The sequence below is a fragment of the Ochotona curzoniae genome, unplaced genomic scaffold, assembly GCF_017591425.1.
Source record: "Ochotona curzoniae isolate NIBS_2020 unplaced genomic scaffold, NIBS_Ocur_1.0 contig_3498, whole genome shotgun sequence".
Classification (NCBI taxonomy): domain Eukaryota; kingdom Metazoa; phylum Chordata; class Mammalia; order Lagomorpha; family Ochotonidae; genus Ochotona; species Ochotona curzoniae.
In genome coordinates, this window is record NW_024465885.1 from 18798277 (window position 1) to 18817139 (window position 18863).

At 39.4% G+C, this 18863-nt stretch overlaps 3 protein-coding genes across 4 annotated transcripts in view; 1 reads left to right on the forward strand and 2 right to left on the reverse strand.

Moving 5' to 3' along the window:
- Positions 1 to 1857: 1857 nt before the first annotated feature.
- Positions 1858 to 9194, reverse strand: CUNH3orf38 (chromosome unknown C3orf38 homolog). Its single transcript, XM_040980614.1, has 3 exons — positions 8973 to 9194; positions 5996 to 6237; positions 1858 to 4055 (listed from the first exon to the last, which is right to left on the reverse strand). The coding sequence occupies exons 1-3, from the start codon at positions 9097 to 9099 to the stop codon at positions 3408 to 3410; spliced, it is 1017 nt and encodes a 338-aa protein (XP_040836548.1). The 5' UTR covers positions 9100 to 9194; the 3' UTR covers positions 1858 to 3407.
- Positions 9195 to 13667: 4473 nt separating this feature from the next.
- The window catches only part of ZNF654 (zinc finger protein 654), an 87153-nt gene continuing 81957 nt past the window's right edge, over positions 13668 to 18863 (reverse strand). For both annotated transcript variants that reach the window (XM_040980615.1, XM_040980616.1), the window contains 2 exons: positions 15865 to 18211; positions 13668 to 15304 (listed from right to left, as the gene is read on the reverse strand). In XM_040980615.1, the coding sequence (XP_040836549.1) occupies positions 15297 to 15304; positions 15865 to 18211 (2355 nt within the window). In that variant the 3' untranslated portion in view covers positions 13668 to 15296. The remainder of the gene's footprint in view (positions 15305 to 15864; positions 18212 to 18863) is intronic.
- The window catches only part of CGGBP1 (CGG triplet repeat binding protein 1), a 91611-nt gene continuing 88583 nt past the window's right edge, over positions 15836 to 18863 (forward strand). The window contains exon 1 of the mRNA XM_040980619.1: positions 15836 to 15943. The gene's annotated coding sequence lies outside the window, so the exon portion shown is untranslated. The remainder of the gene's footprint in view (positions 15944 to 18863) is intronic.

Sequence of the window (18863 nt, forward strand, 5' to 3'; positions counted from 1 at the left end):
TGAAGTTTTCTAATACGTTATGTTCACATTGCTTTTGGGGGGGGAAGAACACAGCTATTACATTTTCTTTCAAAATGTTGATAACCAGCTCTCACCACTCAACCTAAGAATTACTGAAGAAAAGAAAAGAGTCTCTGTGTCTCTCCTTGTCTCTGTAAAGTCTGCCTTTCAAATAAGATAGATCTTAAAAAAAAAAAGTTAAGGGTCTAATGAAGCTAATAAAAACATTACAGTATGGCTTTCCTTCATTTCTGTGACCGATTTAGCCATTGAAACCATTTTGTTCAATCACAGTGTTTACCATTAGCTATATATATTTATTTTTTATCATTAGCTCTAAATACCAAACACTGTTCCTGAACTCCTGTTCTTGGTGCCAGCATTGTGGCACAACAGATTAAGCTGCAGCCTGTAATGCCAGCATCCCATACTAAACACTGGTGTGTGTCTCAACTGCTCCACTTCCAATCCAACTCACTGTCAGTCTGTCTGGGAAAAAGCAGAAGATGGCCAAAGTGCTTGGGTCCCTTCCACCAACCTAGAAGACCTGGATGAAGCTTCTGGATTTGGCTTGGCACAGCTGTGGCTACTGTGGCCATTTTGGGAAGTGAACCAGCAGATGAAAGATCTCTCACCCTTTTCTGTAACTGCCTTTCTAAAAGAAAACAAAACAAAACATTCTCTGGCACTATTACAAATTCTTATTGGTATTCCTGAAAACTGGAAAATTTCCTGACTTGCTTTCATGTTTCCTTTTGTAATCTGCCTTAAGTAAATTAGAGATGACTTTTTTTCTATAACTTGCTACTTCAGACTTGGTATTATAAAATATCCTAATGCCAGTAAAATGCAGCAACACATACCCTATTATTAGGTAATGGCAAGCTGGCACATGGCAAATAAAGTCCACATAATTTCCTACAATTTGACTACTCAATTGTAACAAACTATGTATAAAGCATTGTAGTTGTATTACCTGACCCCACTTTCCAAATATCAGTTGGGTGTAACAAAGTAAGAGACCTATACCTGAGTCCCTAACACAAACAGGTTAATGTGGCAAAGCACAGTATAATCCTCCAACCATGCTTCAAGTTTTATGAACAAATCTCAATTTCTCTAGGTCATCTTCTTCTGAATACTATTTCTTCATATACTTCTCTATACGATTTTCTAGGTGGCCTGAGAGATTTCATGGGGTTTCAAGATCATTGTGCTTCTCTTCCCAAGATCAGTCATTTTGGGGGCCTAAGAATTTCTGTGTCCACTTACACAATTCAAACAGACTATGTGATCAAAAAAACACCAAAGATGGGAAGAATCAACATTTAGACACAAAAAAAGCCATTTCTATGGTATTAAGCCTCTTAGCTTCTTTTTGCTTATTCATTCATCATACACTTGTATTAGCTTCTACTGTGCCCCCAGAAGTGGGGATTAGCCTGAAATAAAACAATGCTGTAATCTTCAATTAATCCACTAAGATTCCAAAATTTTTCAAAAGATTTATTTTATTATTATTTTTAAAAGTCATATATAAAGAGAGGAGGATAGAAAGAAAGATCCTCCATCCGTGGATTCACTGCCCAAATGACCCCAAAGGCCAGAGCTGAGCCAATCCGAAGCCAGGAGCCAGGACCTCCTCCAGGTCTCCCACGCGGGTGCAGGGTCCCAACGCTCTGGGCCATCCTCAATAGCTCCCCCCAGGACACAAGCAGGGAGCTGGATGGGAACCGGGGCTGCCAGGATTAGAACCGGCGCCAATATGGGATCCCAGTACATGTAAGGCAAGGACTTTAGCCACTAGGCTACCATACCAGGCCCAAGATTCCAAATTTTTAAGGTTGATTAACACTCACAAGCAGAGACTGCAGGACTGCAGCCTTACTTAAGACTTCACACAAATCTACAAATGGAATAAAACGTAACAGGAAGCCATTTCTGCCCATTCTTAGTGTCCATGGTAATGTTTCCACAGCATTTAACATCAGTGGCAGTTAGCGCACATACGCACGCACACACAGGAATATTTTTTCTTTTTAGACTTTACTTGGGATATTTACCGATTATAAAACATCAAGCTTAATAGAGAAAGATAACCTGACTTTTAAAACCTGAGCTGACCCATATAGGATGGGTAGATGGGCTTGTCACTAAGGTGCCTTATAAAAATAGGAAAGAAGTTATTATTTTGCAAACTATTCTTATAACATGCTATGTTTTGCTGATTGTGTAACTAACACTAGTAAAATTTGCTTTCTTTTGGTTGAATACCTAAAACTGTGAACAAGAAAGTATAAATTAAACCTAAAGGATACATTATTCTTAGAACAAACAAAAGGGAATTCCCTCCTTTATTAACTTCTTATTTTAGGAAATATTTATTTGTTCTCCTCATAAGAGGCACAGCATTAAAAAAAAAAAAAAGATGAGTCTTACCAGTCCCCCAAGATCAGGAGCAGAGTTAAATGTAAAAACTAACATAGAAAGCATATCATACCAGCATTTTCCAGCAGAATTCCTTTTCCAAATGATATTTATAAAAATTAATATCAATTGCATACAGTTTCAGCACATAGCTACTGTGTGATGAAAAATTTTAACTTAAAGAAATTGTGAAGTTAATCCGGTAAATCAATTGTATAACCCAAACCTAAAAGCACGAATTAGAGGTGACAAAGTTGTAATTCTGTCATGATGTAGAGTGGATGTGCATACTCACATAAATTTGTGAGGTGTCTTCAATTTTTTTTTTATTTTTGGTCACCCCACAGATCAAGTAATTCATTTAAAAGTTAAGCAAGAGGCACACTTTTAAAATTTCAACAGTACAGTTCCTTTACATGGTGTTACAATAAACGCACTATAAAACTGTTAGCTGAAATATAGGTAAAACAAACACTGCTTTGAGAACAGCATTTATTACTGCCCCGAGTTTAAGAAATTTAGCTTGTGATAAAGCAGATAACTGAAAAAGCTTCCTCAAATATGTAAAGAAAACGTTATTGAGACGCATTCTGAGGGGAAGCCTTGGACACGATGAATCCCTTCCTACAAGCAAAGTATTATCATTAGAATAGTCACAAAGCAAAATGAAATTATCACCTGGTTTCTAAGGCACACAGTTAGCTACAACACCTAAAGTGGGATTTATTTGATGAGCTGTATTAGGCTCTCATACCATCTGCTGTAACTCAGACAGAAACGGGCAAGGATTCATGTAATGCACCAGCAGTCTGCAGTCCAGAAAGGTTTGCCAACTAAAATATGTCAGTCTCCACATCTGAAATTGCTTTTACACGACTGAGTTTTTGGGAGAGTTTATGTATAAATTTTATAGGCTGACATACAGTGATCAATGTTTCCGAGAGTCAGGTAAACTCAGTTCTCTTTTGCCCAACAACGCCTCATTTCCTCCACATAAAGCTTGGGTCGCCATGTCCACTATCCAGTGCCTGCTTTACATTAACTTGTACATTAACTTGTACATCCGGTACTTGGGTCGTACCACATACAGTGATGGTATTATAAAAGGCCTCTAGATCACTTTGTTCAAACGTAACTGCCGGTTTTTGTGATGATCCAGGACCAAGGGAATTCTCTCCAACGATTCTCAAGTTGACAAATTTGATTTTCCAAATGTTTTCCACAAAAGGACAACGGATGAGTCCAAATATCTGCTCGAAAATACCCAAGCAGGAGTTCCCTCGGTGGACAGTCCCTGCGACTCCAATCATAACTAGCCCATGTGGCGAAGAAGCGCACTTGAGTCCCCGCGAATCCAGGTTGGGGTTCAGAAACAGATACTCTTCTTTCACTAGTGACAGCAAACGAAGGCTCACCATTTCTGCTCCGTGGTAGTCGGTCACGTTTTGTTCTGATGTGTTATAATAAAACCTAAGCTTGACATCATGCCAAAAGTGCTGTGGCCCCCACTCATCACGAGGTGGTCCCAGAAAGGGATTCTGAGAATTTAGAAGTTCAAAGAACCAGTGACAAAATTCTTCTCCTAGGCGGCGGAAATCAACCTTTTCAGTTTTTTTATCTTCTTTTGCCTGCTGAAATAACAACAAAAACAATAACAGCACAAACAAAAGGTTTAGTTTTCATATTTATTTTTTCAGCTAGAGTGTTTCAGAGCTGTTTTAATATACCAATTATATCAGAGGAAACTGAACTAAATGTGATCTTACTGAACTCATTATGCATACAGAATCTTTTTTTTTTCAAAAAGGAAAAAAATCATTTTAGAATTTCCACCTATACACAGGTAAAAATAAAGAAATGTAACAAGGCCTCTCAAAATATCAATATAGGCAAACAATGGTGATTTACAACAGTGTTTTGTCTTATTGTGGTAGCGTTTTCACAGGTGTGCATCTGTCAGCAAGGTCAAGTTATCCACGTTTTTTATAAGGGTTATTTTTGTTTGAAAGGCAGAACCACACAGAGAGGAGAAACCTCCCATCTACTGGCTCACTCCCCGAACTGCTACAACAGTTGAAACACATGGGAAGCCTTTCACCGCTTTCCCAGGCATATTGGCAGGCGGGTACATGGGACGTGGAACCCTGCTAGTCGGGCAGCTGGGACTTACGCTGAGACCCGTACGATGCCAAACCTACAGACAGAGGTTAGCATAACACACTACAGCTCCAGCCCCAAACTGTTTGCTCTAAGTAGACGCATTGTGTTTTGTATAAGCAGTGCCAACAAGGCTGGTAATAAGGCATGTTCACTGTCTTTACACAAAACTTCTAAGTCAGAAAGGTCATTTCCCATGATTGGGGTTTGTTTTAAACCATTCTCTTTTTGTAAAAAGAAATGTTACTGTAAAACTAGGCCTGACAGCCACATCCCCGTATATATGCATTTCAGAAAACATTACCTTAGTGAGCTGGTAGGAGATCTTACGTTTACTGAGCACGTGAACTGAATATCCCCGCAAAGTGAACGCCAAGTAAGTGATATGTTATTATTGCGACCATTTTACAGATCAAATAAACAAGACTCAAAAAGATAAAAGCACACGCCCAAGTTCACACAGCTATGACAGGGCAGACTTTTATTAGAAATCAAACTTGAATGATTCAAAGGTTAATGTTCCTCTTAGTTCAGTAAAAATATCTCTATAGAGGACTCTTCCTATTTTGAGGGCAAGTCCACTCACTGTAAAGCTGCAGTAAGTCAAAGTGTGTGGCATGTTATTTTAGCATCTTGAGGTTCATCCATTCAACATCTAAAGGCTCATACTCAATATCTAAAATGTACAATGGGGAAACAGAACAGCCAATGTTGGCCAAAAACAAAAAAACCACTGCAGGAATTTTCTGGAGCTAAAAACAAATAATTAAGCAATGTCTGTTTCTTTCTCAGAACTATTTGCAGAAATTATTTAATATATATAAATATATATATATATTTTTTTAATTGGGAAGTCAGATACACAGAAAGATCTTCCAGCTGAAGATTCACTCCTCAAGTGGCCTCAACAGCCGGAGATAAGCTGATCTGAAAGCCAGGAGCCAGGAGCTCTTCCAGGTCTCCCACATGGGTGCGGGGTCCCAAGGCTCTGGGCCGTCCTCGACTGCTTTCCCAGGCCAGCAGGGCTGCTGGGATTAGAACCAGTGCCCATATGGGATCCCAGCGCATTCAAGGTGAGGACTTTAGCTGATAGGTTAACGCATCGGGCCCTACAGTAATCTTTTTAAAGTTGAAAACAAAAAGCTAAAGAACTAAGGGTGCAAATTAAAATGCAATCATTGTCTAAGTAGTTAACAGTCCTATGTGCTGATGGTGGGTTTTGGCTTTCATCAAATATCAGAATTGTTTGAATTGTAATTGCTAACTATTTTATTTCTCCCTTTAGAAAGCAAATTATATGTAATTAACTTAAAATGATGAAATTGAAATTATTTTAGCATGTGTCCATTGATCTAGTGTTATCCACAGAATTTCAAACAGAACAAACGTTTAGATATAACATCTATTTTACCTGTTGAAAGAGTTGGATGTTCTCTGTCTTTCTAACCGGTACTGCCATTTCCTTCAATTTCAGCTGTGACTGGCTGTTCCAGTAATCTTTTGCATGCTGAATGAGATTATGTTTTTCAGTAGCTGGAGGTATTATAACTCCTTGTGTTGCTAAGTATTTAAATATGACATCTCGGTGGACTTTTTTACGCTTCAGAAGTTCTTCTACACTTTGACTATATGTTAATATTGCACGAATAGCATCTAAGAGAAAATTGAACAGATTAAAATAAATTCATGAGGCACTAATAAATTTTGCTGAGTGTCACAGAAATCATCAGATCATATCCATAAACTCTTACGATGCATTTCTTTTTGCAACAATGATTATTCAGGAAAAAAAAAACAGGAAGTGGATTTTCTTTTAAATTCCTACATGCTTTAACTTCCCTTATCTCAAACCACACCCTCTGCTTTCACTTCCCACAAGTAACAGCAAAATTTGAGTACACTGTTTTGAAGAATTAACTTTTAAAAAAAAATAGGGCCAGAAAAAAAAAAATTTTGTTTAGACCAAGAACCTCTACAAACAAGCAACTTGACAGTATTTTAGATTTCAAGAGATTTTAGTTTAATTTCCTTAAGCTGCATATAATCAAAGTTGAGTATTCATGGCATCAAATTGCACTATTTGAAAAAACATACTTGAAGTACACAAAAATGAACTTCCATGAACAACACCTCTGGCTTTAAATCTTAAAACAATTAGTAAGGGTGGGGCTGCCCCAGCCCTTCCTTCTGGGTATTCACCTCTGCTCTCAGCCACCTCACCAGAAGAAGCCCGTTATCACTCCCCTGCTTCTCTACCCTGCACAACAGAAGCAAGGACCCCTTGACAAAACACTAAGCCTGGCATTTCTAAATGTTCTGTAAAGCCAACCCATCAACAGGCAGTGCTCTAAGTTCACTGCTTCACGGAAAGTTTATGAGACGGATGTTAGTACACAGCTCTAATTTTCCATCAGTGTACTGAGTTTATGTGTGAATATACTATAAGGTTTCTTTCTGCTTATCGACCTTTCTACTGTGCTGCTTTTTACAAACATTGCAACTTGGGATATTCTCAGACATATAGTTGGTGTACAGACCATGCTAGAAATGCAGAATTTCTGGCCTTTCCCAAAGTATCAGGTCCTGCACTTGAACATAATCTCTGAGGTATCCAAAGGCATGTTCAAGTGTGAGAAGCCCGAATTGTTGAGCAGATCCCTAATGGTCTGTTTTAGGAAACAATGTCAAGCTTCTTTTCTAAAGTGGTAGATCTGACTTCATCCCTCCACTAGTGATCAGAAAGTTGGTGCCCAAGTATATTGACACTTGAAGTTTACAAACTTAAATTTTAAAAAACCAGCATAGTACATATAAAAGGCACTTGGTGCTCATTGCTTTCTCAAGAGGCTGAGTACCTTTCCACACTGTTGACACTTTTTCCTGAGATATGTCTCTCCAGACCTCATCGTGCTTGGAGTGGCAAGATTGGCAGTGATTCCTAACTGGTGAACTACCAAAACCATTTGAGCAAGAACCTCGGAGCATACCCTACGTGCGGGACCTAGGGAGGGTGGGGAATTGGGTGGGCCTTCTCCCTTAATACCCCCCTTTAAACATGAAGGAAACAATATGGAAATAATAGTCTTACCCACTTTTCTATAGCCCTTGAGCCTTTTTACCCTAATTAACTATGTAAAGGTTGTGAAAAATATAGTAAAAATTTTTTTTAAAAAAAGAAATGTCTCTCCAAATCAATGAACGTGTTTGTCCTGAGACTGCTTCTCGCCTTAACTGCTTCTAGTCACTGTCAATGAAATCCACAATGCTATTTATTAAATTTATTAAATTCACAGTAATCAGGACCATAAGGCGACCAGTATGTGAAACACAGAAATGTTTAAGAACTCTGCCTAAAGCTACTTTGCTCAAATTCTAAAATTTCATCCTATTTTCTATGTGCAAAGCTGTAGATTTCTTAAATGGCAGAGAAATGTAAATTCCATCTAAAAGCAGAGAAAGTTTGAAAAGCAGAACCATGTGCAGATACTTGACTCAAATATGACTTAACTCCTATATAATCATTTAACATTTTAGAGCAAAACTCAGAAAATCAAATAATACTGTGACACACAAAAGGAAGCAAACTTCTTTCCTTTTCACGTGCACTTGTTACAACAGGCTTAACAGTCTCCATCTTTGAGTGCTACCACAATGCACTCGTAAAACACAAAATCACCTTAGAAAAACTTTGCCTCCAAAGAAGGCATGGAGTCAATATGCCTTTTCCTAACAGCAGATATTCTACACGGGAGACTGACACAAACACGGTCATTTTATCTACCGCCCAGGTCCTCAGGCTCAAAAGAAGACGGCAAGAAAAGCCCAGGCCACAGCTGATCTCCACACAATACACGTGACCGAAACTGAAAACAAACACCACCCCGGCTTCCCCGAATTCGAATAATGACTGGAAGGGAGGCGGACACTTGGACCCAACAAGGGTTCGCCCACAACATCGATATGAAGGAAACCTGGAAACCATTTCAGCTCCCCCACCTTGCTTTGGGGTGTCCTGAATCGGGGCTGGCCCCGGGGTCCGGGCTCTCTCGTCGGGACGCTTCAGCAACCACAGACTCAGGATGAGGCGTCCTCGGGGTGCCCGCCCAAGCTGCAGCACCCACAGTCCCGGGGTGTGCGGTGGTGAGGCGTCGGGGCGCCCAGTGCCCTCGGAGGGCGGCTCTGCCTAACCCTGGCGGTTCTCGGGGTGCCCACCCAAGCTGCAGCACCCACAGTCCCGGGCTGAGACGGCGGGGCGCCCAGTGCCCTCGGAGGGCGGCCCCTCTCCTACCCTGGCGGTTCTCGGGGTGCCCACCCAAGCTGCAGCACCCACAGTCCCGGGCTGAGACGGCGGGGCGCCCAGTGCCCTCGGAGGGCGGCCCCTCTCCTACCTTGGCGGTTCTCGGGGTGCACCAGGCGGTTGGTGACGGTGTCGCACAGGGCCAGGATCTCGTCGTTGTCCAGCAGGCCGAGCAAGTTACGACAGCCCTCCATTTCTTGGCCACTGAGCCCCGACATCTTGACCCCCGGGGAGGGGGGAGAGGACGACACACACAGTGTCGCCCCTAAGGCCCCACCAGGCTCGTGCCCTGGCAACAGACACAGGAAGTGCCTTGCCGGCTGTTCGCCTCCGACGGGCCTCGGGTACGCCAAACCTCTGTGAGCGGAAGTAACCGCCAGCGTTTCCCAGCAAGGAAACGCGGTGTTCCTGACTGGCGGTTCCGGGCTGGCTCTGACAAGAGGACGGGCTCATGCATCCTACCCAAGGGAATCGCCGCGTTTACAAGGAAAATTTCGACCTTTCACAAGTAAGCAGATTAGCAAAGAACGAATCTCCATTTAAACAGAGCCTTAAAAAGCTGGACAAATGAAGGCGGGTGAAAAGCTAGCGGAGCTCCCGGGATGCGGCGGCCGGCCGAGGGCGCAGGCTCCTCCCCGCTCTGCCGGGATCCGGGAGGGCTTCGTGTTCCCGCAGCCCAGGCCTCGGAGAGCGAGCCAGTCAGCCCGAGGCACTTGGGTCTTTCTGTCTGGTGCACAGCTTTAAAAATACAAAATCGAAACCAGCCATGACAGGAAGAGATCTGCAGCAAAAAAAAAAAAAAACTTTACAGGAAAGGATCAGCTCAAGAATTTTTAAAACAAGCTTTCGGAGGAAGGTCCCGGCCACAGACTTCGCATTTTCTTCAATAGCAACGTGAATTCTAAATTCCACCACCCATTCACAATCCTCAATAAAGTGTTTGGACCTTAAAACATTTTTTTAAAACAAAATTTCAAAGAGTTTGCTTATTTGAAAGGGTTTACTGAGAGGATAGAGAGCTTCCATCTGTTCACTACCCAGGTTGGTCACAATGGCCAGGGCTGGGCCCGACAAGAATCAGAAGCTTCATGAGGCTCTCTCATGTGGTTGGCAGGGTCTCAAACACTTCGGTCATCTTTTGCTGTTTTCCCAGGCCACAGGCAGAGAGCAGTGAGCAGCGCTGACAAGAACTGTGGGCCATATTTGCTGCCAATGTGCAGGCAGCAACTTAACCTGATATGCCACAGCACCCACCGCTAAATTCAGTTTTTGTAACCTTGAGAGCAGGTGTCCCGAGTTCAGTGAGATGTACTCGATTGCTTAGGTGTAACTATAAAAGTGCTATGCTGGAATTTGAGTACACTCTGACCAATCACACTAATTTGGCTGTTTCCGTTAAACCAAGTTCTAGTGAAGTTCCACCTACTGAACCCTTCTTGGAGGGTGGGGGGGATGTCTTGCAGTTTGGAATATTAGGTCTTATTATTCAAATAACTATTCATCCAGTACTGCTTTAAGTTCCTGTTAGCAGGACACATTTTCCAGGAAGGGTTTGAGAAAGTTCTATGAAATTAAGGAAAAATAGAACCCTCTAGAAAAACAGGAAAAACTGTTGCTTCAGATACTTGTATTTTCAAGCCTTGCCTTATATCACAATCACGTGGAGAACTTCTTCAGCTAGAGACTAGGCCTATTTCAAGTAAGTATTTTTTTCTTACAAGTTTCCATGTTATTCTTAATTCTACTTCAGGGAACCAAAGTTTAAGTATCACTGCTAGTGGAAGATCTTAAGACATCATCCACGTGTGTTTGTATCAGACTTAATCCTTTGACATGGCTAACCCCAGGTGAGCATAGCCCTGGATTATACAGTGTAAGAAAAAAAAAAAAAAAACTGCACAGCAGAATCAAAACCCTGGTTTTAGGATGCAACTGGCTTTTAATGGCACTCCTATGATTTCAAGTTAACCTTTTGAAGTCTTAGGAGTTGAAAAAGTGTTTATATATTTACTTTTTAAAAGAGATAACACATACACAATACAGTTAGTAGTAAATAGAAGCTGTTTCTTCCACTGTGCAGTATCCAATAAGGCATGAACCTCACATTTTTTATCTTGAATTCATTTAACATGGAACTGACTCCATCTTAAATCTTCACATACAGCCCAAACTTTTGTCAGGTTAGTAGTTGCCTGTTGAAATCACTAAATGCTATGTGCTGTGGTTTGCCCCCAAAGCTTCAGGTGCTGGAGACCTGGTCCTCATGGTAACCGAATGAGATGATGGGACCTTGGAGAGATGATTAGATCCTCGGGTACCATCACTAGGAAGCATTAATGGAGATCGCAAGAAGTAGTAGTTAACAAAAAAGTGAACCCGACTCTTTCCTACTCTTACTCTGGCTCCCCATACTTGTGCCTGTTCTGCGTTTGCATTATGTTGTGACACAACCAGAGGGGCAGACCCATGCCCTTTGGCCTTTCCAGGCATCAGAACTGTGAGCCAAATACACTAGAAGATGACCCACACCCACTATTTTGTCTTAACATCCCAATGCATCAATTGGACTTTGAGAATTGTAGAGCTCAGCTCTAGAATGCTTCAGTAACTTAGTATTAAAGCATAACCTTTTAAACAAAAAAATTATATGCTCCTTTCTTTGCAGTGCTCCTTCAGATTGCATCAACATTTCTTCAAGTCCCAAACCCCTGCCTTTTTTTTTTTTTCAGTTGCAAGTCATGGCAAGTAGTGCAGGAGTCTCCTAGAGTGATTTACTTCAGCCCCTTTATTTTCCCCAAGGTCTACCAGAAACTTCCTCTCTGAAGATTACCAGGGTAGACAGCTCATCTACTGTTGCTCATGGAGATTTCTGTCATTTATTAGACACCTACTAACTTTGCAAAAGTATGTCACCATAAAACCACCTACCTGAAATTATCTAAACTTCTACCAACTTTTATTTCAATTAATACCCAAAGTACTTCTGTATTTTTTCTAACTTTTAGATTTGTCTATTCTTAAAAGATAAATTGAATATTGTACTGTTAACTGAAACACCATTCTTTTATCATGATACAACAGAAGTGTCTTTCACTATATACCTTAAATAATCCTAACTTTTTTTATAACATACTATATAAAACACTTTCATTACCAACAAGGACATTGTTTTATTGAACAAATCTATGTACAGTACAAAAAAACTTCTTGAAATGAGACACTATTGTTGAGTTATTGCAGTTCAATGGCTCAGTTTTAATTTGTACTCTTATAAAATGCAAGATAAAATAATTTAATGTTCAACAAGGAAGCACAAATTGCCTTTCTTGCTGAATCTGTAGTATTGTCTAACAATCCCAGACCACAGATGCAGCATTTACTCATTCGGAAAAGGTGTTTTACAGTACCAAATAAATTAGAAAATAAACACTATCATCCCTTTTTAGGTTCTTCATTCATACAACAGCATTAAACCAAACATGAAGAGTACGGTTGAACCTTTAGTGTGACTTGAAAACAATCACAGTTCAATGGTATATATTATCAATGCATTATATCATTTGTGGTTTTAAAAAAAGGAATATGGCTAAAGCCCAAAGTACCAGTGTCCTGATCCACAGTCCCCTTTATCTCCTCAGTAATCTCTGAGCAGCAAAACTTCAGATTTGCTCTTTTTCTGACCTAACACACAGCAGAAAGTAGTTAATATTTTGAAGGACATTTTTAACGTAGAAGCAAAGATTTGAGAAGTGGTCCTTATAAGATAAACACATCCTAAAAACGAGTAGAAAAGAACAGGAAAGGAACATAAGGAAGGAATAAGAAGTTTCTGAATCCCCAGTTAAAACTGTTGCAAGTTTATGCAGCCCACAAAAGTAAAATGATGTGGGTTTATATTTTAGCAGAGACATAATAAAACATACATTCTTTCAATAATCATTATTTAAGTACATAAATAAGGTTAGAATGGTGTGGTCAAATAGAATTTTATAAAATACCCCTTGATTTAGTTATGTATATAAATGTTTGATGTTCATCTCTGAGAAACACTTTTAGTGACACAGAAGTGAAAGTGAAACCTAGGACAATGTAACAAATGGAATATATATATATAACATTTTAGCATGAACTTCAAAATTGTGCCCTTTTTGGGGCACAAATTTATGTCATAACTTCTTGGAAATGTGAGGGATATTATTTTAAACTCCTGGAAAATGTACAAAGCAGAACTTAATGTTTCAAAAAAATTGCACTCTGCAGATGAACCATTTTTCAAACAGATTTTTTTTTATTACAAGATGTAGTTTGAGAATGAACTGAAATTGAACTTAATTATTACATTTTTAGTATCAACAAGTATGGCAAACATGTTTAGTTGACTTAAAAATTTCATTATGTGATTGTTATTGAAATGTAAATTCCACAGCCTAATATAGGCTATATAACATAATAAAAACAAATATATGTCAGTGGAATGAACTTATGACCATCATTGCATAGTAGTGAATGCCCATGGTAAATAAAGTTTTAGATCATTTGATCCATCAAGACCTGAAAATCAATAAAGTCTGGATGCTACCCTGAAAGAAATGTCCCACACTTCCCTACTAACTTCACTCAATAAGTTCCTGGACCCGGCATGGTAACCTAGTGGTAAAGTTCCATCTTGAACCCACCAGGATCCCATATGGGCACAGGTTCCTGTCGCCGCAGCCCCGCTTCCCATCCAGCTTCCTACGTGTGGCCTGGAAAAGCAATTGAACATGGCCCAAAGCTTTGGGACCTTGCACCTGCATGGGAGACCCAGAAGCTCCTGGATCCTGGCTTCAGATCAGGTCAGCTCAGCTCTGCCCATTGTGGCTACATGAGGATTGAATCACCAAAGATCACGTTAGATCTTTCTCTCTCCTTTTTTCTATATATTTGACTTTCCAATAAAAAATAAATCTTTATTTAAAAAAAGTTCAAATATCCTAAAATTTAAGATAGTACAATCCAATGAGTTTCAAAACTGACCAGCCAACATAACTAGAATAATTTGGTGACACTGATATGTTATTGGTAAGTCCATTTTTGAAAAGCATTTTTGTTCTATTAACACACAATTAAGTATAAAGAGGTCTTTAACCATCTTTCAATAACAGACAAGAGGAAAACTTCTGAGACAGTATTTTAAAAAATATTAGGTTAGCAATTTATTGGGTATTAAATTAAAAGTCCTTAAGAAAATTACCAGTCACCAAGGAAAATCATCTTATATTGTGTTCTTGCTGTGCAATTATTTTAATAAATATTTACTTTTACATATAAAAACTTTCTAGACCAACCAAAGAATTAAAAAGAAAAAAAAAAACATAGTAGTATGGCTTATTTTAGAATTAATTCTCTCAACTGAGTAAAATGAATTCTTGACCTGATACTGAGTTGTTATATTTTAAGCCATTTTATTTTATAGGACTAGGCTTAAATAACTCACGTTAATGTCTAAAGAACCTTACTATGAATTATCAAGCAATGTCCTATACTACATATACAAGTAGAAATATACCAGTGTGCTTTTACCATTATTCACATTGAAGAATTTGCACGTCAGTGTTTTGCTTCAACTATGTAACCTGCAATAGTCTTAGATTCCTCCTGTCTCTCCCCAAAATTACTGATAGCATTTCTCCATGTAACTGACACTGCTGCCTTTTAAATACAACTAATTTGCATTACTGAAGTGGAAAGTAGAAAATTCTATCAAGAACTTATTAATGATTATGAGCTTTTTTAAAAATTTAATTTCCAGCACTGGCATGGTACTCACTGAACTTGGACTTGTCTAATCATCTGGAAACAAGCTGTACTCTTATTTAATAAATATAATAAATCACTTTATATATATCCATATATCAGTTTCTAGAATACACCATAAATTAAACAGCAGTGGTTCCTCAAACTGTTTGACCAGGAGGCCATACACTAATTAATCATGAAAAGAAAACAAATCCCAGTTTTAGACTGCTTTACATTGTTTATTATTGTCAACCAGCTCCCCTCCCTTTTTCTGATAATTTCTTCTCTCTTTCTGTAAGGCCATAGATGTTTCTTTCTTTCTGAGTAGTTCCGCGAACATGTTTTCACAAAAGCAAAACTGAATATGCTGCCATTAATCTTATCATATACTTTAAAAAATGTGGTTGTCTGGATAACTGGTACTTTGGGAGTTTTATAATAACCGTTTTTGGAGTCTAAGCCAGCACATCTCCTTTGCAAGTTCATTCTAGAAAATGTGCTTTGTCTTTTATTTTTAGTAATCCAAGACCACTCTAAAATTAAGGCCATCAGGGAAATAGCAAACTGATGATGCATTTTCTTGTAGTGCTTTTTCACACTACTGCTTGATCGACAGATCTTCCTGAAACGTTTTTTATCAGGCACCTGTAAAACAGAACATGTCCAGTTAACTCATCTTATAGATGTTCAGTCGGTAATCTATCACATTCCTATTTAATTTAGAACTTCTCATTAAGGTTTTGGGATTGGCAGAAATGCAAATTCTCCTTTTCTTTGTGTGTTTTAAAATTTTTGTTTTGTTCATACTTTTGTTAACAGGGACTCAGCTTTGCTGGATTTTTATTCTGACATACAAATGAAAAACATCCCCATCAAAATTCTTTTTCTAAAATTTTTATTACATGCGATTTTAAGAAAAATCCTGACATGATGGAAAGAATATCAACAGCCTGTGAAACCCTGTGCTCACTTCTGGTTCTCACAATTCACAGGTCTATCCCCATGCAAGTGACTCAAGTGAATTCAATTGCTCCACCTACAAAGCAGGAATACGTACATCACCTCCTAGTGGTTGTATAGTTAAAAGAAACAATGTGTAAGCTTAGACATCCATGTCATCAAAGGCTAAATTTCAGCCTCTTAAAATGTCATTTATGGTACTTCATATTTCTACAGATACATCCCCTGAGAAGACACTCACTTACTTTCATCATCTGAATCAAATCCAAAGAGTGTCTGACATTTCTTCTGTGCAAGGTGAGCCTCAAGTGCTTCTGCATTACAGTAGGTGGTTAAGCATTTGCCACATCTTAATCTTTTCACTGGCTTTTTACAAACATTATCTTGATCAGAACAGGCATCTACTTTATCAGTCAGAAATTTTCTACGTTTTGGCATACTGAGGTACCGTTCATCAAGGTAACTGGGAGGCAATGGTCTCACATATGGCTTTGTTAACATTAAGCCATAGGAAGTATGGTCACTTGTCAGATTTGGTTTGGATGGTGCCTGAGATACTGGCGGGTTGCTTTGTCCTTGTGGTGCAACACTGGGTAAAATGGAACCATTTTCTGTCCTGATTCTGTTTGCATCCGCTTTCAAAGCAGGGTCTGATGCAACTGCAGGTGTTTGCTGTCTGTAGCTGTGTCCATTGACTAAACCACTATTAGCACAGCTATTGTCAGAGTTTGGTTCTTTATCAGGCATCTTTTGGTCTGTTAAGCTTATATTTGAGACAGTTTTGTCAGAATGTTCATTTCCATTCTGAACTAAACTGTCTGTTTTCCTTGCCATGCTTTCTATGCACATCTTTGGTTCTGTAGGATCTTTCCTTGCTTTGTTAGTAGAAACTATCAGACTACTAGTTTGTTTCTCATGACTAGAGGAGTCTTTCTCCCGATGATTAGGATTTGAATCTGTGTGGACATCCAAAAGCACAGCTTCAGCTGGTTGTGCAGATGATTCTGGTGTTTTACTTAAATAGTGCTGAGCTTCATGTTCATAGAGCAGAGGAAGATCTTCAAAAAGCTCATGGCATTCTGGGAAACTACACTGGGCCTGAAATAACCTGTGACTTTTTGTATGCTGGGCAAGCTGGAATGGCAGCTTAAATGACTCATTACAATTAAAATGCAAGCAGAAGTACACATTTGGATAGCTGTGTCTGTTAAGATGATCTATAAAATGTTGGGAATCTTCAAATTGCCTTTGACAAAATTTGCATTTTCCTTTACTCCACTTCATTACTGTTTGTCGCACATTTAAATCAGTTGGATGCACAGTTCTTGCATGTGTATTCAAAAATCCAATTCTTTTAAATATCCTGACACAGCCAAGAGCTGGGCACTTAAAGTTTCCCTCCTGATCTGTAGCATATATGTCTTTCGGATGGCAAGTCGTTCCATTGATTTTGTGAAGTACTGAAGTGTCTTGGTTCAGGTCATAATCATCTTCTTCATAATCACCTTCTTCATCTTCTTCCTCCTCAAAGTCATCTTCACAGCCAGGCAAAGGCTCGGAGGCATTACTGAAAGATGTAGCAGCACTGCCATTTTCAGCAATGTTTTCAGTCACATTATCTGCTACACTTACAGGAACTTCAACCAATTCAGCCACACGCTCAGAGATGCCACTTTTGTTCCCACCATTGGAAGCTGGAAAAATCTCTACCTCCAAATCCTTATTATCAGACCTCCCATTTTCAAATGAAAGAGAAGAACTGGAACAGTTCAGTTCTTCCAGAGTATTGCTTTCCTGGTCATCCTGCTGAGCTGCAGCAATTTGCTGTCTCTGTATCTTCTTAACATGATTTTTTAAATGCTTCTGCATAAGTCCTCTGTTCCTAAATTTCCTACCACATATGACACATGAAAAGCTACCCTTTTTCTGATGAGCCTGGGCGTGCCTTACAATATGACCACCTAGAAATTCTTTGTTACATAACATGCACCGATGCCTCGGGACATTGTGATCCACTTTGGAATTGTGAACAGCTGTAAGGGTTTTCTTTGTATTCATGTGACCTTTAGGCTGCACTGCGGACACATCATTAGATTCAGTCTCTCCAGAGCTGTGATCTGTAAGAGAGTCAAGCCTTTCATCTAAACCTTGCCTTTCCACTGTCGTCTTTAGAATGCCTGTAGAATTTTCCAGTGTGTTTTCATTTAGAAACCTAGCGGCGGACTTATCACTCAGTAATGCCACACAATTTTTCTTAATCATTACAAAATTCCAAAATTCAGGATCAAAAAACAATCCCTTTTTCAAAATTGGAAGCAATTCAAAACGAACACGATTTTGAACACTGCTTGTGCCTTCGTTGTATTCCTCATCTGGACGTTTGTAAAGTTCTTCCACAGTACGATAAGCCTCTAAGGAACGCTCAAGGAAAAATACTGAGAGTGCACAAATTCTGAGGATCTCCAAATCATTTGGCAAAAAATGTGCAATTGTTTTATAAATTAGACATTTGGTTTTGGGATCATCATGAAGGTCAAGCTGGAGAGCACAACCACATATTTCAACACAAATTTGCAAGCCTTCTTCTTCAACCTGTAAAAAGAAAAATACTACTATTAAACAACTTTTTTCAAGGAAAATGATTACACTCATTGTATAGCTTTTTAAACTGCAACTCTGACAAATAACTAAATAAGCATAGTACTCAATTATGCAATTTCTCTCAGTTGGTATCTTTGCTCAATTCTTTAAAAAATATCTTTGATTTTAAACAAGGATGATCTGAAAATAGACAGCATTTTAAAAGATTTATTTTTATTATGTTTTTATTGGAAAGGCGGATATACAGAGAGAAGAAACAGAGAGGAAGATCTTCCGTCCAATGATTCACTCCCCAAGTGAGCGCAACGGGTCGATACTATGCCGATCCGAAGCCAGGAGCCTCTTCCGGGTCTCCCACGCAGGTGCAGGGTCCCAAAGCTTTGGGCCGTCCTCGACTGCTTTCCCGGGCCACAGGCAGGGAGCTGGAAGGGAAGCGGGGCTGCCGGGATTAGAACCGGCACCCATATGGGATCCTGGGCGTGCAAGGCGAGGACCTTTAACCACTTGCGCCACCGCGCCAGGCCCATAGACAGCATTTTAACTTGAATTTATGTAACGTCCCAGTTTAATGAGCTCTAATATAATTCAAAATGTTTCATAAACTGGGATTAAGGTTTCTTACAAACCTAAACCTATGTTTATT

Bases quoted from the DNA above. Each gene is read 5' to 3' on its own strand.
- CUNH3orf38 (XM_040980614.1), bottom strand. From the start codon at position 9,099: ATGTCGGGGCTCAGTGGCCAAGAAATGGAGGGCTGTCGTAACTTGCTC. The intron at 6,238-8,972 runs GTAGGAGAGGGG...ATTTTCTCTTAG, and splicing joins GCACCCCGAGAACCGCCAAG to ATGCTATTCGTGCAATATTA. The intron at 4,056-5,995 runs GTAAAATAGATG...TTATTTCAGCAG, and splicing joins ACATCCAACTCTTTCAACAG to GCAAAAGAAGATAAAAAAAC.